This window comes from Pollachius pollachius (genome assembly GCF_949987615.1).
Source record: "Pollachius pollachius genome assembly, chromosome: 14".
Classification (NCBI taxonomy): domain Eukaryota; kingdom Metazoa; phylum Chordata; class Actinopteri; order Gadiformes; family Gadidae; genus Pollachius; species Pollachius pollachius.
The window spans coordinates 22,242,527-22,265,652 of NC_136947.1; the positions used below are offsets into that span (position 1 = coordinate 22,242,527).

Consider the following 23,126-nt stretch of genomic DNA (forward strand, 5'->3'; position numbering starts at 1 on the left):
ACTAAACTGGCGTTGACTAGAATACAACATGATGGATTACTTCATAAGGTGCTGCTGCTTAAGAGTAAGGTAAATCATGCACTCATCATGACATTGGTTTTATAAACAGAGTCAACAGAAACTTTAATATATCTGCTCCTCTTTCATTTTAATCAGTGTTAATCCGTTCCTCAATTAAAGGGATTGATTTGCAAACGTGATGGCATCCTTTCTTCATCTAATGGAACCTGCCCACAACTCACAAACATATAAGAAATGCTCATGTATGCACAATATATATATATATATACACTATTTATTGTATATACCTGTGAAGAGAGGGAACCATCAGCATTGCTGGCCAGTGTCTCCGTTATAGACCATGTTTCCTGCATCATAGCTTCGCCACATCCAGTAGCTGCTGCCACGTGTATGTTTGAGCACAAACGTATGCTTTAAGCCTTCACATGCTCAAAAGGTTACAAGCACATGTGTTGTTCCTTGTGTGTATGTGTGCTTGTGTGTGCATGTGTGTGAGTGTAGATGTTTTTATGTTGTCCAAATGTTTCATTGTAATATAAATGGTAGTCTTTGTGAAATAGAGTATGTAATAAACTGAGCTGGTGGACAGGCATAAAGAAGGAAAGAGATAATATAGTTATAATATAATATATAAAAATATAGTTGTTATAATAGGTTATAATTATATAGCGGTGATAATAATATAGGTGATAATGATATAATAATATCTATGATAACAATATCGATGGTAAGAATATGGTAGACAATAATGACATATACATTATATTCATATTTCATTACTACTACTCTCAAGAACACAAAATAGCAGATTATCATAGCCAACGAATCCCATGATGCAATCTACGATATACAATAGTATAAAATAATATAACTGATAATAATATAGGTAATAATGATGTGATTGTATGTAATAATATACTGTATACTATAGCTGATAATAATATCGGTAATAAGCTTTATTACTATTTGATAATATAATAAGTTGATAATAATATATCTTATAATATATAATATAAAGGGGATAAGAAGATATGAATATAGGGGAATAATAAGATGATGATGAGCAGGAAGCGGTTCTAGCCTAGCTACACATAGCTCATAGCTCATAGCTCATGTGTGTAGGTCACTTGTGCTCATTGTTGTCACATCATATTAATCATTTAGCTATGCTTTTAGTATCATTTTTGAACACATGTCAGCAGTCATTAGAGGCTCAGGGCTGTGAATTGATAGGGTCATAGGTAACAGGAAGAGGAGCACAGACAGATAACAACAATAATTTACATTATACTATGTGTGTGCACCTGTTTCTCACACACACTCTCACACACACACCCACACACACACACACAATGTGTGTGTGTCTGTGTGTGTAAAACAGTCATATTCTGTCATATTCTTGATATAAGTGCAATTTTAACACTATAGTCCAGCCCAAAGTTTGTTAGTTCAATCATTAATACTCTCTTCCTTTATTCTTAATTAGGACTCACTGACACATGAGGGCGACCCTAATCTGAATTGTGCCGATAGACAGAAACATAAACATAAAAACATAAAACTATTAATTTAAACAACACTTACAATCACACACAAGATTTGTCACCTGATTTTTTTTTCCATTTGATCGGGAAAATTGTTTTAAAGTACTTAAAATCCCCTGGTGTGAAGATTATTTTTTTTTCACACTAAAACACTATATTCTTCCTAAATCTAACCTTTCTGTACATGCTCAATGGCAAGAAATACAAGTATGAAGCAGAAACTATAAGATGCCCTAATATGTAAATATTCAAATAACGTCACATGTTCTTTAGTTATAATTCTATCTATAATTGAGTTGGGACACTTTACATGTATATTCATTATACAAAATGAAACCCAAGATCAGGGTTGTCTATTTTGTGAGTATGTGATCGCCTGAAGGCTGACAGGAGTCCCTCTCCATGTTAGTGGCTACAGTAGTAGGCCTGCTTCGACCAGTCCACCGCCTTGTTGGTCTGAGACCAGTCCACGGCCTTGTTGGTCTGAGACCAGTCCACCACCTTGTTGGTCTGAGACCAGTCCACCGCCTTGTTGGTCTGAGACCAGTCCACCGCCTTGCTGGTCTGAGACCAGTCCACGGCCTTGTTGGTCTGAGACCAGTCCGCCGCCTTGTTGGTCTGAGACCAGTCCACCGCCTTGTTGGTCTGAGACCAGTCCGCCGCCTTGTTGGTCTGAGACCAGTCCACCGCCTTGTTGGTCTGAGACCAGTCCACCGCCTTGTTGGTCTGAGACCAGTCCACGGCCTTGTTGGTCTGAGACCAGTCCACCGCCTTGCTGGTCTGAGACCAGTCCACTGCCCTCTTGGCCTTGAGGCTGTTTCTAAAAGGCTGCTTTGGCAGCTTTGGAGTTAATGGTTGGCAGGGCGGTCTAGCCCTGCTTCAAGATGAGCTCTGCTGGACTCGTCCCTGTACTGCCGTATGTATTAGATCGATACAGCTCATGAATGATTGTGATGGATAGGATTTTTGAGTTTATTATAAACTTTGCTATTTGTGTACCAATACTTGTCAAACTGTGATGTCCCAATGTAAGAAGTTTTGAACATAAACCCAAGGAAACCAAGCTGTCTTTCATGCTTTGTTTCTCATGGTGCATGTGTTTATCTGATCAAGCACCGTAGCTCACTGCCTTGCTGCTGTGGCTGGTCGAGTTCTGTGCATCTTCTAAGGTAGGGTTCTGAGTTGGCTGCTGCTGACGCCAGCTACACAACAATCCACGTCTGTGTGAAAGTCATAGCTGTAGCAGCGCATACTCAGCCTCTGGGTTAAACCACATCAGCCGCATGAATACCCTTTGTTTGTTATCCTGCTCTTTAGAGTTCATCAGTGGGACCAGACTTGTTTATGGTCTGTGAATAACTTGAATAGTTGTTGTCCGTAGGGGTATTTTTCAAACTCCCCACAGGCCCAGACCTTCGTCCAGACCCTCTGTCAGGACGTGAGGACTCCCGGGGGCAGCCTCACCATACAAAGGGGGCAGTGCCCCAGTCTCAGTTTGAAGTGGAGCTGCATGAGCACAGTGGTCGACTCCCCAACCACTGGCGTCAGGAGGGCCGCTGTGGGCTCGGCCCGTCAGAGGAGGTTAAGATGAAGTGGCTGACTGCTCGAGCCCATGTCCACGGCCGGGCTTCAGCTGTCCTTACAACAGTTGACAGTGATTAGTGTATTCATGTTGATTCATGTTTACCCTGAACAAGAGAGTCCAAATTGTATTATTCCACTAGTGTGTATGGCAATTGGACAATGTTGAAACAGCCTATCTACTTGTGCAGTGGACTTTGATACGAAACGGACTTAAATTGACTTAGTATTCGAGCAGACCGGCTTGGCTCCTCACTGAACAGCTGTCAGAGCCCTGTGCCAAGTGGTAATGGATGGGTGCCAACGCACACAAGAGACCCTAGCTGGAGGATGTGAGAGGGAGATTAGACTGCCGGGGCTACAGACCGGACAGTATCATTTGAGCAAACTCTCCTTAGTGGAATTGCTGAGGTGTGTATGGAAATCTCAAGGACATAAAGAGAACCATTTGAAATGAAGCATTAATCCTGAGGATTGGCTTGGCGATGGCTTCAGAATAGGGCTACGGTCGAATAGTCAAGCAATTAAGTTGCTTTTCCTTTCCGAAAAAATCTTCCTTGACCTCGATGGTAAACGTCATGGGGTCAGGCAAAGAGAGGGAAAGACAACCACGTTGTGCTGAGACCCGACTGCACTTCAACCAGGCCCGGCCTTATGCAGGTGAGCCCGACGTGGTGAAAACCGAGGACTCACTACTAAAACTCATTTCCCTGCTTCCTCACCTTGTGGAGAACCTGGTGAAGAATATCACTTCATTCATTACTTAATTATAAAAAGGCATTTAAATAAAAAAGGAATGAAGGCTACCAGTCCCTGAAGTAAAACGGCTGTGCCATTGAGAATAGTTGCTCACGCTCAACCTCCTGTCCACTCATATTTGTCGACATGAATCATAATCACCATGGTTTGTATTTAAATAATCCACGGTCATCTTGATGAAGATCATGTTCGGTTTTGTGAACAAGCATTGAGCACCTTTCCATATTATCTCTTATCATCTGCCACATGAGATACTTAGATCATATTTCGCTCAGTAAGGAACCTTCCTAAGCAAAAAATATGATACGAACGCAGCCTAAAGGTAAAGATTGACCGGCTACTAGGAAGGGCTCTGATCCCATCCATTGGTAGGTAGTACTGGTGGGGGAAAAAATATATAAACTGCAAAGACATAAACATTTATTAACATAAAAAGCCTTAAATTATTGACACTCAACTGTACAATACATAAAATAAATGCATAAAAAGGAAACTATTTTCCAAGCCTGTAAGCATATAGCTGAAACCTGAGTGAAGTAGGCCTAATTCAATGTAGAAGCAACTATACCCTGGGTGTGATGGCTTTTATAGTAAGAACTATGGATGAGTGGTACATTCAACAGTTACACATACATACACAGAGGTACAATACATTTACATTGAGGGCATTTAAATAACTATCAAAATAAAGTGCTCAAATAATTATTTTTGATGAGAATTTGTTTAACAGAAGCCCCATAATTGTACATTGCATTAAGGGCAATTAGCAGACACTTTTATCCAAAACGACTTAAAATAAGTACATTGGTCAGAAGAAAGGGAAACAATAATATATCGCTGTCGGTAAGGTAAGGATGTTCATAGAACCAAGCACGGACAACCGCTAGGTTCACCCATTCCCTGTATACAACAAAGATATTCAGGATAATATGCTTCACAACTAAGAACTATTTTTAAGTGCCACGACGTACCCTCTTGTACAATAAGTGTGTAAGAGGGTGTTTTCAGGAGTAAAGGAAGCGACGGGGCAGTGGGGAAGAGGAGAGGGTATGCGGAGTCCAGGTGACCTTTGAGTAGAGAGGCCTTAGTGTGGCGAGCAACCTCAAATAATAAAATCATGTTCCTGGGTCCTGAAGAGGGAGGTACCTGCTGATTGTAAGCAGTGATTGTTTCTCATTTTAGCAAATATATTTCATCATTCCATAAGAGATATTTCTTCCTTTTTTTTTTTTTACATTCTTTATTTTTCTCCCTTTTTCTTTCACTTCCTAACTACACCCCAAAGGGGTCTTCAGAGCAGATGAAGAGGGGAGGGAGGTGGGCTGATTGGCCGGCCCAGCGGTACCATGGCAGTTTGTCTGCGGCTGGGGGGCAGGGTGGAGGCAGAGGTTATGGAAGGCACAGATGGGCAGACTGCCATGGGACGGACGGACAGAGGGAAGGAGAGGGGGGAATGGGAGGGTCTGAAAGAGAGGCTCTGCTTCATCATTTAATGAAGAACAGGAAAACAAACAGGGAATGGAATAGAAGAGCATTAAGGATATAAATTAATACAACAGCACAGAACTGTTCTGAAAACGATCCCATAATGAGCTCTATTAATGAGACTAGCCAGACGAAGGCAGTGAAATGTATTTCAGGCTACAGTAATTGTATCTGCAATTATTAAAATGCAATAACTAAGTTCTGTGACTGTTTGAATAACGCAGCATTGTGAATCCAACCCAACAGCTTCCTAAAAGAAGCTTTTGACAATTTTGAAATGGTGAAAATGAAATGGAGTGAAACCAGCGGAAATACATCTATGAAAGGGTGACTAATGAGTTGATGTCTCTGGGACAGTGGTTAGTGTGGTAGTTAATGAACTTTAAGTAACACATTTTGTAAAGAATGAATGCTGTAGCGAATGATTCTCTGAAACAGAGAAACAATGTTGTGACGGGCCGATGCTGAATTCAGGAATACAGGCAGATTTAACAATAAGGTGTTTTTTAACAAATTACAAAAACATGTAGTGGGAAATAGTTAACAAAAAAATAACAAGGTCAAAATAATTTAATGGCAGGTGAATGAGGCTGAACATAAAACACACCAGCAGTCAATCAAGAATTCAAAATGTGACCGTTTCCGGTATATTTATCGTTTTATTATGAATATTCATTATATTAAACATACACCCTTAAACATAATGGTCATTCCATTCCTCCTCTGAGTAAAATGAATGGGCTCTCCCAACCAGTCCCATTAGCCACAGCTGTATGTGGTCCCAGCTGTGTGGTCTGGGGCCAAGCCACTCACCACTCATTAACCAAAGCAAGGCGTCGGCCAGCCTGTTGTTAGGGGCGACGCATTCTAACGAGGTGTCAGAGAGCGACGCCAACAGCCACACTTTAGGCCCACGTGCGGGAGAAGGTTAGAGAACAAATGACCAGCAGTGAAAGCAGCGAGTCGACCAATAAATGACATGAAGAACACATAACCGTTGACCTGGTGAACGACGAGGGCTTAGAGGGAGAGCACGGGGCCCAGCCCGCCTCCCGTTCTGTCAGCTGAAGGTCTTCCTCCATCATTCGCTGGTGTCCCGTAGTGAGAGCCCGTCCACCAGACACGGCGTGGCGGTCAGAGCCACCTTGGTGTGCCTCCCCGCAGATAGCCAGAGCCTGGTATTAGACCAGAGCACTGGGGCACAACTAACCCTGCCCTTTGCATTTCTTTAAAAACATTTATTATAAATAATAAGGCAATCCTCGGCTAATAAGAAACATTAATAACGTTAACATTTGTAAAATGGATAATGGCATTTATGTACAGATGTCTAACCTTCACCATTTATCGTGTTCCCCTTTTTACTTCTTTTTCACTTTTATTGGCCCTTCTCTACCCTTCAGATTTTATGGATGGTTACAGGCATGCATAATGACTAATTTATTAAACACCTGCAATGGCGCCACCTAATGGTTGTTATTTGTTCAGCATTAGTTGGCTACGATTGACTGCAGGATGCAAGCTCATTTCTCACTGTAACTTCCTCAATACTGAGGCCATAGTACAGAAACTAAGTGTATTTCTACACCTAGCACTTTCATGCAACTGAAACCAACCTCTTCTAAGGATTATGTGGTAAGGGTAGGATAGAGGCACTGAAAGGGTGTCCAATATCTCTAGAAATCAGCAACTAGATGGGTAGTTTGAGTGTGGTAGACTTCTGTTGTCTAGAACCATGCAATAACTAGGCACACATTTTCCATTAAAGTGTTTGAGGAAAAATACATTTTCTCTTTTCATTGGTGAGGAACTAAACAAATGTAACTATCATAACTACTACAACGAAGCTGGCTGGGTCCTCTAATATTCCCCAACAACTTCAAATCTGCTTTAAAAAAAAAAATCAGACGTGAATTTTTTCATATTGAGACCAGTTTGAATTCTTTAAACAAACAGAACAGAGCGGCATTAGGTAAAAGAGGTCAACACAATGTCTATATAACTATAACTCCCTGCCAGGGCCATCCATTGCCCTGGTTTGGCTCATTCTACCTGCTGCCCTGAATCCCTTCATCCCAACAGCCTTCGCTTTGCCTCTCTTGGAATATTTTTTCTCTTTTTTTGGTAGATTGTTGAACCCTAATACACTGCTAACTGCAATTGGTCAACAATACAACATGAAGGATTGTCTTGTCTCACCGTGACTCGCGTCATTAAACAAACATGGCAGTGACTACATGTTACCCTGTGATGGTCATACACCAATGTAGAGGGTTTGGAAGGGGGGCGATGTCTTCCTGACATTTAGAATGAGGGTGCTGTCCACTCCCACCACCTTAGTGAGCTGTCCACCTCATTTAGAAAGGGCAGTAGTACGGCCTTCAACCGATGTGCCCCAACATGAGGGTGGTCAGGAAACAGGACGAGCAGTGTCAAAGATAGTATCGCATGTCAACTACCTTCCTTCTAGTCCCCATGATGAACTAGATCCATCAGACAACTCCCTGGGGGGTTCCTTCAGTGAGGGCATAGAGCAGGCTGCGGCAGGCTGCAGTAGCTCAACGCCAGCTCCAGTCCTACCAGTGGTCCTACCACACTCAGCCACGTCACCACATAGTTCACCGTCCTGCAATACAGACCCACACGTTAGAGCGCGCACGCACACACACACACACACACACACACACACACACACGCGCACACACACACACACACACACACACACACACACACACACACACACACGCGCGCACACGCGCACCTGTTTTCCGCCTCGGCTGCTCGGACCACAGGCCCCATGAACTCTTGTGTCTTGCAGGGGTGCAGGACGAAGAAGGGCTGGCCTAGCATCGGGTGCTCCTGCCATTAACAAACATTAACCAACCACCAATGTCACAATTGTTTAGCATTTGTAGGAGTTGGCATAGCATAACTTGAGAGGCCCCAAACAGGAAAGCCACGCATGCGGAACAACACAAAGGGCCAAAGAGGGGTTTACTATATGATTTACCGATAAGGTTCTCTGTATAGGAAATAGGAATCGTTAAAAAAAGAATTTCCAATTGACACAGATGTTAGGCAGATGCCTTGGATACTCCGTCTTTGCATTACAGCGTGTATTATAGGGGTACCTGCTGAGTGATGGTGTTCCACGGGCTCTGCTGTAGCCTCATCCTGGAGTTTCGACGGACTATGTCCCACACTTGTTCCAAACACAGGCTCCTGCCTTCTGAAGAGTTACACAGAGAACAGCCTTACTGGCAACGCACTCTTCTAAACATTTGATCTTTGTCAAATTACATGTGTATATACTTAAGTGCTTGACCCAAAAGATTAGAAGTTTTTAGTAACATACATAACATACAACTAACTTTACAAAAATGTCCTTGTGGAATGTGACAAGATGCAATGTTCACACAGATCAGAAAGTGTTTCCTTCGGTGTAACACGTGGGCATCCAAACCCTGACCTAAATCAAAGACTCTGAAGTAGAGCACCGGCACCCCGAAGCTGCAGCTGAACAGGACGTGGTACTCATGTTGGAGCACCACGGCGCTAACGCCGGCCTGCACACACGCATCGTCCTCTTCAAGACCACTTTGGACATCACTTGATACGTCTCCGGCAGATAGCTGTACAGAAATGTTAAAGATGAAATAATTAGACTTTATTGTTCAGCCACCTCAAGGTGACATGACAAAAACAAAAAAAAATTGTAATGATCATTTTTTATAATTGGGCTGATTTTGTAGCGTTATACACTCGTTATACAGAGCTTTACGGTGGCAAATTAAATTGGTAAATAAGTTAGTTTAGCTGCCTTTTATTGTGGCAACAATAAAAGGCATTCTCGACAAAGTTCCTGTTTTTGGTAAACGTCATCTTTTCTGCAACCAAAATAATTCCATACAACTGACGTTGTTCTGTTTCTTTTCTCTGGCTAATATTGAGGTTTTGTTCTACGACTAGTGGGGGCTGTCTGTGAATGCTTTGGTTGTCTGATCACCAACCGATCAACATGATCAGTGATTGGTGGTTCGCTGTGCAAGCAGAGCCTGCATGTCACTCCCTAGCAACACACTCTGTATCCAAGAACCCTTAAATCTGAGTAAATTATGCTTTATCAGACCAATTTCACTTGTCCATAAGTCATTGTTATTTAAATAGTGTAAATTGCCCAAACATCAGGACGCCAATTTCTGATAGACCTTAAAAGAAAGGTTGGGTGCCTGAATGAATGTTCTAGAAACATACATGCTGTCTCCTTAGAGATTGAACATGGGCTAGATAGGATATTTTCCTCCAAGTTGAATCGTTCTGAACGGGCTCGCGAATTTAACCAAATCACTGCAGTTCTTGCCCAAGGGCCGCGTGCAATAAACGGCGGTTCACCTGACACTGTCACCCTGGCAGACGGCACGTTGGGAAACACACACAAGCACATCGCGAATAAACACCCCACTTTCAATAATCAGAGTTTTAAGAACAAGACAACAGCTTTAGGTATGCGGGAAGAACACAATAGTTTAATGTAGATGATTTGCTATCGACAGCCAGCAACACCTGCTCTACTATCACATCGGGAGCAAGCCCAATCCGATGACCGAAAGATAGCAGCAGAGTCTCAGAGCAGGCCGTGTCCACCAACACGTTTAACTTTTCCCACAAAAAACGATCACCAATCAAAGATGGGACAAAGTAAACCATACCTAATCATGTGTTGAAAACGGAAAATCAAGAGTGGAGCAATTTCAATTCAAGATTTCCACGACACACACAGAGAGGGACAGAGAGGGAGCACCTCTTCTTCCAGAGTAGGGCATGGGTCTGCCTGCTCTGGGTCCCCAGCCTCAGCAACATTGCTGCTGGTAATTGTGACACATCTCAGGGATGTCTTCTTCAGGTAGCCGTCCTCAGAGTGCTAAACACAGAAACAATTTGCCCGGGTACTGTGTTTAGTGTTCTGACATTTTCTATAATTCATACTGTTCATACACCGCTCCTTTTAGCAAATTAAACATACATTTTAGTTATTATATTATCATTTTTTTTCCAACTGTGCAGACTTATCAAAAATTCAGCAAATGGTTGCAAAAGTCAACATGTACGAGCTGGAAAAATATGAGGGGGAGACTTATTCCCTTATACAAATTGTAGGTAGCATTAAGTACTGATACTGTTCTTCCAATTGACCTGCAACTGCTCCCAGCTCCAGCCATCTCCCAGACTGTTGGAATGCTTCAGGAAGTGCTGACAGCATAGGCTGAAGTTTTTCTCGTCAAAGGAACAGCTACTCATCTCTGAAGTGAAGATATTTGATGGAAATAGTGTATGAGAAATGTGTGACATTCCTAAATTACAACAAGCTTGCAATTGTAATGTATTTAACATTCAAATTGAATTCAACGTTGTTCCTCTGATGGGCGAGTCCAGCAACGACGTGTTGCTTTGAAAGCATCCTGGTTAAACGTTCGTATTTTTTCAACTGATGGTGGCAGTACTGAGACACAACGGCCCAATCCTAATGTCCGGCCTCACGGACTATGATGCGCGTTCTCGCAAAATTATTAAGGCTTTAGGGCTGTCCCAATGTCGAATTCCAAAGGGCGTGAGGGTTTGAGTCCACACTTACCGAGCCCTTTCCGTGAGTCTGCATCAGTGCAGACTTTACCTAAGGCAATTACCCACAGTTCAAAGCGTTAACCGCGGAGACCATAGGTAAATCCAGAAATTAGGAAGTTAAACAACAAGACGACGCTGCTGTCATTGCGTGACCAGATGGGAATTTCTGCCTTTTTTTAGTGAGCCGGATCATTTGGATCAGCTCACCAACAAGAGCCTGCTCTTTTGGCCCCCAAACGGCTCTTCATATTACTACTTATACCTTTTATAATTCAGCCAAATGTAGCCCGTTCTGACTTATGATTAGTATGTGTAGGCCAATAATCACCTAATTCAATACATCCTTTATACAGAATTATTCAAAAGTAAAATATATATTTTCGAATATCAATAAATTGCTGTAGCCGATTGTTTTCATTGCATTTAAAAAAAGAAAAAAGAAAAAGAGAATTCCCAAACCGGCAAGTGTCAGCAGCATCTTTGTCATCAAACGTTGCCAAGGTAACATGTGCTCTCGTGAAGGGCTGTCCCAATCCCATATATACCTATCTGAGGCCACGTGGCCTCACGCACTCACTCACTTAGCACCTGAGATCAATTAAGTCCGTGAGTCCTTAGTCCTTAATCCTCAGGGCTCACTTTGGGGTTGGGCCAACATCCCCCAAAACATAGATCAAAGAAATAATTTTCCATTCATGTTGAAATTCACTGCATCACTTGTATGTAGAAAACTCGATATGATTAAATTTGGCCCCAAGATGACCATTGTATCTTGACATTACACTCCCTTCCAGATGGGGTGACAATATGTTCATATGTTCTGCTGCTATCTGAAGTGAAGAACATGAAAGGCGAATACAACAGAAAACACAGGCTTTGAAATAGTATTACAAATATTTGTATATTCTGTATGTGCACAAATAGCTTGTCCAAACCAACACACCTAGAAGGTTTACAGTTGAAATATAGACTAGCATGACTTCCATGGGAGCAAGAAGCCAACCATCAATAGTTAGGAATATTGACATTGTACAAAGTTTGATTTGGTCGCTGGACTCGCCCGACACACGGAACTAAACACCCCTATTATGTTGAGGAAACAAGTTCACAGTTAATGTGCAAACCTAAATTTACCTCCTCTTTCAGTTTATCAACCTATCTTTCAGCTGCAACCCCCTGATGAAGACGGAGGCTGAAGATGGAGGCTGTGGACTGCTCGAAACGTCTGGAGACTTCCAGGCTGGTCGCTGATGTTCTTCTACGCCACAGCTCCGAGCCCTCAGCGCACTGCCGCCCCTGCTGGCCTGGAGCGCCAGGCGCAAAATGGGAAATGAAAAAATAATCTTTAAAATAAATCTATATTCCTTATATTCAAAAAATATATTTCAAACATTTTTCAAACGTTAAAAAACACTATTTATATCCAACATGATGATGACACACTTTATACTTTCCTACTTTTTGTAATTCGACTATATGGCTGTAAATTCAGTGTTGTTTGAAGAATAATTATGTTATTCTTTAATTGATGTAAAACTTGAATTTCGGAATTAAAACAGTTGCATCTGCAGGTCAAAAGATATTACATTTGGATCCATCAACAAATATTAATAGTTTATCCAAATATGTTGATACAAGTGTATTTTTCAAAATTGAAACAAAATTAACTTTAAATTTGAAATCAACATGAGCTTAGAGTTCAGTTAGGGTTACAATACTATTGGAATAAAAATAATTGCCTGGAAGCTCTAGGAAGGAGTGATGCTTGCATGGTTACGACCTAATCGTGATCATCTTTTAGTACTGCGTTGTGTAGTTATGACCTGTGATGTTGTCTATGAACCATCACGTTATAATGAGATGTGATGTTGTCTTTGGCAGAGACTGACAATAACACACGATTTGACTCGTGTTTTTCCTCACTATGTCTTATTTTAGTAGCAGCGACAAAATGGTTGAGGATTGTTAATGATGAATGATTACATGGAAGAATATACAAGATATTTAACCACGTGGTAAACTATTGGGGTTCACTACCACTTTAGGTCACACTCTAGATATATTGAAATCTTTATTATTCATATTCTTCCGCCGCCCCTTTTTTGGTCTTTTAATACCCTAACCCTAATAATTAATAATTGATTCACTTTGGTTTTGTTGCACTGCTTTTCGGTTTTCCTCAAATGAGGAAATGACAGATGACGTCATCAGAGAAATGACACATGACGTGATCAGAGGAATGACAGATGACGTCATCAGAGAACCCGACCCAAGCCCATTGGATGCTCATTCCCTATGGCCACAGAGACGGGCACAAGTAATTACTGCTCGATGACATAACATCCCTTATATCTCTCACACTCAGAATGTAGTAATGATAATGTTTAAGGAACTAAACATAGACACACTTTTATTTGATTAAAGCAAATGTAATGTGATTCCAAGTTGAGAAACAATCAGGAATATCTTCAGAAGGACTGTGTCTGATTTGACAGCTACGTAACAAAGACGAGGACCCCATGTATTCACTTGTTGATACTCTTTCATTACACAAACCTCAAGACAAAAAAGCAATAACAAAAGTCAGAAATCATACTCTTTTTTTTCTTACAGCATTTACACGTTAAAAAACAAAGCAAGTACCACAGAAGAAATGCATCTGTAAAAAGAAAACACATCAATGACAAGATTGAACCAAACGCAAGGTGATTGACAATTGTCATTAGAATCACAACAGATTGAGACATTGGTGCCGTAGAGGGACTGGGCCCGAGCCTTAAGCATTAAGACAGGAGTCCCTTTTCAAAGTGTGTTTGCTTAAGGGAATTATATAGTGTTAGTGCTGACCGACACGCTGCAAAGCACACTAGAGGGAATCAGAGCTCAGCTCAATTGGACGTTGTTCTAGACAACCGGTACCATCAATTCCTGCATACCTGGAGAATCCATAACACCCATCCACATTCATTCAGACGGGTGTGCTGATCACAATACTCAACTCTTGGTCCTAATCAGTTATCAATTGTCGTTGAGATGTGCACACTGAATATTTCAAATAGTGTCATGACCTTTCCCCTTGTCTTGTGTTCTCATTGGCTGTAGCTCAACACTGCTGTCATCGTCACAATTTAATGTGTGGGGGAAAGTCATTGGCCCTGGTGGACTGGTTCCTACAAGATAGTCTTGAACTTCACACTCCGCTTAGGGCCTAGATACACTTGGTGAAAGACCTGCCATCAACACCTGAAACTGACGCAAAACTTGTGTGCATGGCTCCTAGTTTAAATCATGTAGCTATTGTAGTTATATGTCCACGTGAGGCCTGAATTTCTATCCATAATACTATAAACTCCAATTAGATCACAGCTTGGGCAGAATCCGATTTGGATATCCTGATCAGATAGTTTAGTTCATTATATTGACAAGGGTAATGAATGCCTAAGCTTGCTGGGCTAACCATGGAGGAGATCTAACAATGGTCTGCTGCAAGTTTTAACCCGCACAATACTTCTGTTACCAGACCTTGTTGACCTTTGTTGCCTTCTTGTTTAAAATGCAGACATACTACCATCTTCCTCTAAAATATAAAAGTTAAAACGTTCACACATTGATATCCATTGATCTCCAACCCAGCAGTGAGGTTTCTGGTTGGACACCGCTAAATTCCAGCCTAGTTCTGTCATACAGAATGCTTGGTGAATTGGGTCATAGCTTAGCTGTTTCTCGTTTTGCACTTTAAATGTGTTGAACTGGGGCTAAAGTCATTGCTACCTGTGTACTCTGTGATTACACAAACCTGGTCAATGCTTAAACATTACTGAGACGATAGATGAGATGGATGATAAGTCAAATTGAGGCAATAGCGAGGACCCCAGGGAGAACAGGGGCAGACAGCAGCAGGATGTGTGTTCTTAACTTCCATCACATATTTATTGTAGTTGATTCAAGAGCTGTGAGTTTATTTCCTCCCAGCTGTAGAGCTGGGAGGATACAGAACTAAGGACAGGGGAGACATCGCAACTACATATGGCTTTTGGCCCTTCTGATATGTTGCCACCAAAGTGACATCCACAAAAAAGTGTCAAGGTTTGTACGTTATGCAATGTTGAAACTGTAGCTGGTTTAGAAAAGCTCAGGGCATTCATCATGATAAGAGATGCTGGGGTATACTGCTGGTAGTGTGGTGGTGTATGTGTCTCAGAGACTAACTTAAGAGATAAAAGTGTGGAGGTAGCTTTTTCCAAATGTGATGAGTATGTACAGGTTTGTATTCAATAATTTCCTAAAAAGAAAAACATGTTTAACCTACATAACAAACACATTAACAGCCCCGATCCATAAGCATGGTGGTGCTTTGGGGATCCATTGAATGCTTGGCTCTGGAACAGCTCAGCACTGTAGCTCAAATAATGAGGCATATGTGGTTGGCAAGAAATGCACTGCAGGTGTTATACCAGCTGCAAGAAACATATCTCTAGCTGTGCCTTTAATGTTTGTCAAAGGGTTGACCTTTGACGTTAATGATGCGGTAATTCTCTTGCCAATCTAACCCCATCTCAGCCGGTATTTTGATCTCTAATCTGTTACTCGTAATTAATATAAATCAACACAATATGGTTTCTAGGATCTAGGATCAACCATTTTGAACAATGTGGCCTTATTCATTCCAAATTATTAACTTCTATGTTTCTAAATTAACCAATGTGATACGATGACCTCAATTCTAGGCCTTTTTTTGTATTTCAAACATATTATTTGTCAGTCATGTGAAATGTATGCACAATGGCAGACACATAATCATTTGAAAATAATAAAACAAATCTTATTAGGCTGTTAAGAATACAACACAAGAAATAATGTCAAGAGGAACAAGGCGAGCTATAGTTTAACGCAGCGTAATGAAAGTTAACTGGTTCAGAATTAAGCTTGAAAGTGCGTGAAATTATAAATTGTTAATAAATTGTGCATTATAACACATCTGTAGCCAAATGATTCCAGTCCAACATTTTGATGTTTCTCCAAATTACAGCAGTCTTTTCTACTATCTCTGCCTTCTGAAAGGTAAACACTCTGTCAAGCTGCTAGTTTCCACATTTTTGAAAGGGAAACATAGGGAGGGAAGACTCGTTCTGGCCCATATTGTAAGTAATGTTGACTTGAAATGCCAAAAAGGACATTTGAAGCTCGAGTCCTATCCGAAGTAGCCTCATTGCCATCCTTGACAACATGCATAAAGGGGCTAACCTTTACCTTTCACATATCGTGATCAATGGTCAACTATTATCATTAGCATTGGGACTAACTGTTCTTCCCCTTGGATGAATAAAGAAATCAGAATCTGAATGCAACACACCAAAATAACCACCCAAAACGTAATTTCCAAATCTACTTCCCTTGTTGCTACCGTACTATTTGCCTATATCTCTAAATAGTGAACATTGATTTTGGATTTATGTCATTGTTTCAAGTGGGCCTTTTCGTTAAAAGTGAACAACTCTTACAGAGTTGGTTATGTAATTTGGGCAACCCTAACACATACAGCAATGTGATTATTCTGCACAATCTACCAGCACACCACCACCACCTGCCTGTCAAATTGGAGTTGTCTGATGGAGTTGTGATCGTCAAGTCTTACAAGTGTTCATTAGCAGGGTCGCTCAAGTGTTGCAACACTACTCATATAATTCAGCAAGTTACACAGATTGAAGTCCGTCATAACTTTGAATAGACGTGAAGAGTGTTATTTTCTTCTCAGGGTAATCGATGGTTTGACGAATGTTCTCAGCTAAATAATTCCTTTGTTTGGTGACCAAGTGACTGCCCCGTAGTCTTTCAGCATTGGTTAAGCAACAGGAATCAGAGATTTATTCAAAGAAACACCCCAACTGCCTTTGTGCACGGCAGATTTTGTGTCCATCAAGAAACACTTGAATCCACAAATGCGTCCATTGTAATACAAATGAGGGCGTTCTTTAGTGGATCTGTGTTTCTATGTAACCAAGCTGTCATTCTGCTAGTTTATATCTACTTCTCATGCTTCCCCTTTTATTTCTTTGCTTGGTAGTACTCTGGTCTGTCGAGCTCTATATATGCTGTCTGTCTGTACATGTACTGTCTACACAGATGCTTCTATTCACATCCACACAAAGAACATGGACCACCTGCTTTGATGCACATTTCTCAATGTTGCCATTAGCCTCAACTCAACTGGCGGCCACTCCCAGGTCTCTGACTCTCCTCATACGACTTGTTCTTCAGACACAAAGAAAAGAGTCTGCTTCGTGTTGCCCGTCTCAGACGTGAGAGACCTTCTGCGTCTCTCGTGCCTGTTTGATGCTGTAAAGCCACTTGATGACCCTGGCGTTGCGCTCCACAGCCGAGATCCCGTAAGGCACTCTCTCCCCCGCCTCCTCCTCCTCCTCCGCCTCGCCGTCCTCTGCGTCTGACAGCCCCTCGTGGGACGACCGCCGCTCGCAGTCCGACGAGATCATGGAGGCCGAGCGGAAGTTGAGGCTGACGATGTCGGAGTTGGCCCTGGTGAAGCTCTCCGGCCCGCCGGCCTCCAGCTCCTCGGGGTCCAGCCCGCAGTAGTTGAAGAAGCGCTCCACGTCGGCGCCGGCCCGGGCGTAGCGGTCGGACAGGTCCGACTTGGAGCGGTGGAGCGCCGGGCGGCGGGCCGCAGAGCAGCCCAGCTCCAGGTTTGGGTCGCTGGACGCGTTGGAGGGGTCGCCCCGCTCGCAGGTCAGGGACAGAGGGGGTGTGGCCGCGTCACAGGGGGCGGGGGACTGGCTCTGCCGGTAGGAGGGCAGAGAAAGAGACAACGCAGGAGGCGGCAGCGAGGCGGGGCGGGGCTTGGGGGGGAGCGGCGGTGCGGAGGAGCTTCCAGAGCGGGCGGTGCGGAGCGGCTTGCCGTTGCACAGCCGCTGGAGGTCTGAGGACGAGTGGGAGGTCAGCAGGGGGGGCAGCGGAGAGTGGGAGCGCTCGGAGCGCCGTCCCCCTCCTATACCTCTCTCGTCCAGAAGCTGTCTGCTGAGGTTGAGGTTCCCCCCCTGCTGGGGGCTGCGAGGCCCACCGCTATGGCCGGGAGGGACTTTAAGGGAATGGGAGAAGGAGCGGAGGGAATGAGAGGTGCTGGGCCTGGGCACTGCTTCCAGAGGATGCTCATTGAGGGTCATGGTGGACCGGTATGTCAATGGCATCCTGGAAACGGAGATAAAAGGCACAATTAGATGCAATATGAAAAAAAAGGTAGAGGAAAGCGAGCAAGGAGCAACTACCATACATGTCGATTTGGTTCTACCAGAGATTTTGTCAAAGCCACCTCCGGAGGTAGTGTACACTTTATTCAATGTAAAACAATGGCCAAGTCTAGTGCATGCATTTTGGTGCATTTGTTTAACTCTAGTCTGGGATGTAGACGTGTTTGTTTGGCCCTCAACAACAATCCCGAGCCCCCTAGGAAAAGTAGTTGCCCACACCTGGCTTAGATGTAACGTAGTGATTGCTTTCAGATTTGACGTGGTTGTTGTCAGGTTTGTTCTGAGCATTTACCTGGATGGATTACAGCTCCTGGCCCCTCCTCCGGATGACCTCAGCATCACAGCACTTTTGGCCCCTCCCCCTGGACCCTCAGATCCGGCCCCCGGGGAGGAGGAGGAGTTCAGGAGGTTCTTCAGCATCTCCAGGTTCAGGTTCTCCCGCTTGCAGATTTCCCCGCTAGAAGTGGCACAGGAGTCCGCCTTGGCGTTGTTATTAGAGGCTTTGAATGTCATCCCGCCTCCATTCCCAACTCCTCCCACAGAGCCTCTTTTGCCAAGTTGGGCGGGGCAAATGAGGGGCTTGGCCAGAATGGGCGGTTTGATTGGCTCCTGCTTGGCATTGATGACTTCATGACTCTTCACATACTTGGCCTTGTCAGCTTCTAGTCTCTCCACTGCACTCAGGCGCTTTGGGTTCGGCTCGACCTGAATACAATTAGATTTGTTTCAGAAAATAAATGTTAAGTTATGTTCAGGAACTTATGAATTCATTAATCTCTTCTATTAGAAAATAGTCTTTCTGAAATTGAGATGGATGAATGTACCCAACCACCAGATATGAATTGAACTAAAAACTAACATGAGTTACAATGAACAATACGTTTTCCCATTGACTGATTGAGTTCAAACAACCGCATCTCTTTGAATCCACCATTTAGCCGAAAATGAAGATGTACAAATTTTCTTTTAATCCCCCTGTTCTCCCAGCCAGCCCTCGGTCTCTCACTGCTCTGAGTGGATCAGAGAGGGGATGAATCGAGGGACTAGTTGTTGGGGTTTCCTGCAGGAGCCCTCAACATCGTGCCATGGCTTTATGGCATATTTGGGACAAAGGACTTGAGAACTGCACATTGATTTGAACAATCAACAATCAGGTCAGGTGAATTTCAGCTTGACTACTTGACTGAAATAAGCCCATTATAAACAGGCAGGATTCCCCTCTCACTGATCAACGTTTATGATCCATGACAACGTTACAAGCAGCACGTGCCACCGGGAGACCCCTACCTGTCTCCGGAAGTAGTCGGGGCCCTTGTTGAGGATCCGGAGGGGCACGGCGGAGCTGAAGGGCGCGGGCGGGCCGGGGGCCTTGCTATCTGCCAGGGCCGGAGCCAGCGCCTCCGTCTGCATGGCGACAACGTGGCTGCGGGAGGTGGCCGTAGTGGCAGGGCGTGGTGGGGGGCCGACAGAGGGTGGGGGCACCAGGGGACCCGCCCAACATCAAGACACAAGGTGGGCGGGGTGTTGTGGGGGAGAACAGTGAAGGGGAGAGATTGCGAGAGATGGAGGGGGGCCTAAAGGTAACAGACCCCTGCTGGGCTCTGCATGGCGGCGCTCCACGGGGGAGGTCCCTACCGCCGGCCCCACACCTGGCCTCAGGTTGGCTGGGTCTGGGTGATAAACCTCAACTCTGACACCAAAAGCGCTTGCCCAAAATCTACAGGTTTTATGAATTTACGTTCCCCAAGGACAACAGAAAGAGGGGGCATGCATGAGCAGTGAAAACGTGAGAAAGCCGGAGAGCGACAGCGTAAATAATTACATGCAAGTGGGGGGAGCGTGAAAGAAGATGAGAAGCGTGGTCAGAGTGATGAACGTTAGGTCACCGCCATCCCCTCAGTTGGCCAAACAACCTAAAGAAGAAAGGAACAACAAACCAACCTCAGCCGATGTGGACGACATCACGCAACTAGAAACACAAGGAGCAGCCGGATAAACCCTCCAAGCACACAACTCAACACAAGGAAACATGTGAACAGACAACCGGAGCTACGTATCCACAATATTTACCATTCAAACCAAGTGAACATCCGGCATTACTGACCTCATGGCACAATATTGCAACCTAAAGGAAATACAAACACCAATGTGTAAGCTAGACCACGACAACTATCAACATAAAGAAGTGCCGCTGTGACACTACTGGGAGAGACTTTTCATTGAGGGGTTGTCTTTAATAGAGATTTTGTGGACCAGCGGACGAGCGCTGGGCGGAGATGTTCGTGCATTTCAGAAGCAGGGATATTCCATACAAAAATAGATGTCTAATTTGTCAGTTTGCCATGTGACTGCCTGGCAGGGAGTCCGGCGGAGCAGCCGGATTGCCGCCGAAGCTCTGGCGAAAGCTCAGTCCGGCAGCTCCGGCGGAGAAAGGGATTGTACTTCCGGAGCTGGGATGCCGGGCTGCTGCCGAGCTCCAGGAGTAAAATCCCTTTCTCCTCCATGTCGGGTTCAATATGGAATTCAGAGAGTCAAGGCCAAACTTCCTTTCCCCCAATTCTTCTCAACCATGGCCGAGATATCCCCCACTACGAGTCTTTACTTGTTGTAGAAGTACCAGAGACGTCAGATGCAGTGTTTATGATTCATGATATCATCCGAGGCACACACAGCTTTTGGCTGTGATATAAGATATAATATAATATAAATACCTATATATTATATAATATTATTATTATCATTATATTATATATATAGATATAGAGCTCCAGGAGTCCGCAAACGTCCTTCGTCCAAACAATCCCTTCTCCTCCATGCTGTGCTTCACTCTGACAGCTCATTGGTCAATGGGCAGCAGCTCATTTGCATTAAAGCTACGGACACCAGAAACAGCGCATTATGAAGGGACTGAAACAGAAGCAAGATTTTTTTTCCTAAAAGCTATTTCCATCAAACAGCTTCAAAAACATGTTTTCTGGAACTCAAATACTATGTTTACTTGTTGGGAAAACCCCAAAATATGTTCCTTTAAAAATATATGTATATTTATATCATTAGTACTGTTTACTATGGTAAATGACTAGTGTAAATGATACAATTGGAGCAGCGCATTTCACCGTTGTCCTATTCTTGGATATATTCTGTGTCTGTTAGCCTGTAGGTTTTCTTTGAAATGATAGATTTACGTTTTAGCCGGAGGTCCATGTTTGCATGCCATTAAGGTGGGGGGGGCAATGCTTCTGAGAAAGTAGCAAGCAGTGGCATTGTTCTGTACCTTCAAATTGTAATAGTGACGAGACTCTCGCAGTCAAACAGAAATAAAGTATAATCATATGCATTATAATAGCACATGACAGAATTCCTTTAAACAATCAGAGAAGGAATGACCTGATTGGTCAGAAATGAATCGGGAGCTGTCGAAAAGCTGAATTGTCTGATAGCACAGACACCTAGCAACAGATCTTCTTACATTTCACACACTAATGCCTGATGAATGACATTAGGTATTAGTGCGACAAATGTAAGAGGATCTTCAGATCTTCCATTTCTAACAAATTCAACTCAAATGATAGCTCTTAGATCATACAGTTAGGCTAAAGAAGCAACAGCACATTCTCTCTGCAGCCTACATCATGAAGGTAGGCTTTTATAGGCTAGTAACCATGGGTAAGAGGAAATTATAATAATCATTAATTATATTATATGTTCGCTCTAAAACATTGATTGGTGGACGCTCTGCAACGGTAAAACAATAATAATCCAGTCTCTAAAACAAGCTGTGCTTCGATCCAGTACTGAAGCGATCTTAAGCCGGGAGCTTACAGGACATCCGTGGTCCGAGACTAGCAGTGTCAACTGAAAACTGAAAGACAGAAACATGGCGTTAAAGTGGGCCGATACCTGGGCTGCAGCAGGTATCACTGCTAGACCCGGAAGACCTGGACCGCTGACTCATTCTTTCGCTCCCCGCATAAAACCGCTTTAATGCACTTTTTGGGCTTTGATGACATTAGCGCACACTAAAAACACACATCAAAACAGGCAGGGATTACGCACAGGTGCGGGTGGAATTATGTCGGTTCTCTAAATTGAATGGTGCTGCATTTGTTCTTTGCTCTGAAGCGCTTCCTTCACATAATTGTAATAATCAAACACTTCTACGTTCTCCTTATCGATGGGTTTTGTCGTGATGGGATGTGAATAACATGCGTAATCTGACAGTGCTCTGTCTCCACAGAGATGAGCCACTTTATGATTTCATAGATATTAGAGCCTGACCAACATATATCGGTTGGCCGATATTATCGGCCAATAACAGCCCTCAAAATGATGGTTAAATGGGTTTACTCATTAGAAAAAAACAATTAACTATCTTCCCCGGAAATGTAGTTGGTTTATCTTGATTATTAAGGAAGTTACATGCAAGTTTGTGAAAGAAAATCTAGTTTTTGATCCCAAAGCCCAATATCAAAAGTGCTGTAGCTTCCTGCTCTTTCCAGGTTAGGAATTAAATTATGTAGATGATGTTTGTACCTTTTGTGCTCATATACCTACTGTAGCCAGAGCTAACAAAACCAGGGCGGATGCACGCCAATTAATTTACCATGAAGCTGGAGCGATATCCTGCTCTTTCTTTTTTATGTTTCCATGTTGTAGCAGCTAAGTGTGGGACTACTTCAAAAACGATTCCTTTAATGTAGTGGTCTGCAATACAAAATGAAGTAAGCCAGGGGTCTAGCAAAGGGAACCAGAAGAACAATTCCCATTTGTGGGCTCATCTGAAGAACAAACATAATGATGCCAATGAAGAGGCACAGGGGCACAGTGAGGGACCGTTTGACCATGTAACCAAATG

At 43.3% G+C, this 23,126-nt stretch overlaps 2 protein-coding genes across 3 annotated transcripts; both read right to left on the reverse strand.

Moving 5' to 3' along the window:
- Positions 1-6,061: 6,061 nt before the first annotated feature.
- atg10 (ATG10 autophagy related 10 homolog) lies at positions 6,062-12,221 on the reverse strand. Of its 2 annotated transcripts, XM_079751600.1 has the most exons (7): positions 12,147-12,221; positions 10,584-10,690; positions 10,192-10,311; positions 8,860-9,022; positions 8,522-8,619; positions 8,152-8,249; positions 6,062-8,016 (listed from the first exon to the last, which is right to left on the reverse strand). In XM_079751600.1, the coding sequence occupies exons 2-7, from the start codon at positions 10,686-10,688 to the stop codon at positions 7,908-7,910; spliced, it is 693 nt and encodes a 230-aa protein (XP_079607726.1). In that variant the 5' UTR covers positions 10,689-10,690; positions 12,147-12,221; the 3' UTR covers positions 6,062-7,907. The 2 variants fall into 2 exon arrangements, with proteins under 2 accessions (XP_079607726.1, XP_079607725.1); XM_079751599.1 differs by lacking the exon at positions 12,147-12,221 and having other exon boundaries at positions 10,584-11,083.
- Positions 12,222-17,305: 5,084 nt separating this feature from the next.
- fam110b (family with sequence similarity 110 member B) lies at positions 17,306-19,681 on the reverse strand (the record flags this gene model as incomplete). Its single annotated transcript, XM_079751602.1, has 3 exons — positions 17,306-18,212; positions 18,564-18,976; positions 19,559-19,681. The coding sequence occupies 3 exons, from the start codon at positions 19,679-19,681 to the stop codon at positions 17,306-17,308; spliced, it is 1,443 nt and encodes a 480-aa protein (XP_079607728.1).
- Between the last annotated feature and the right edge of the window lie 3,445 nt (positions 19,682-23,126).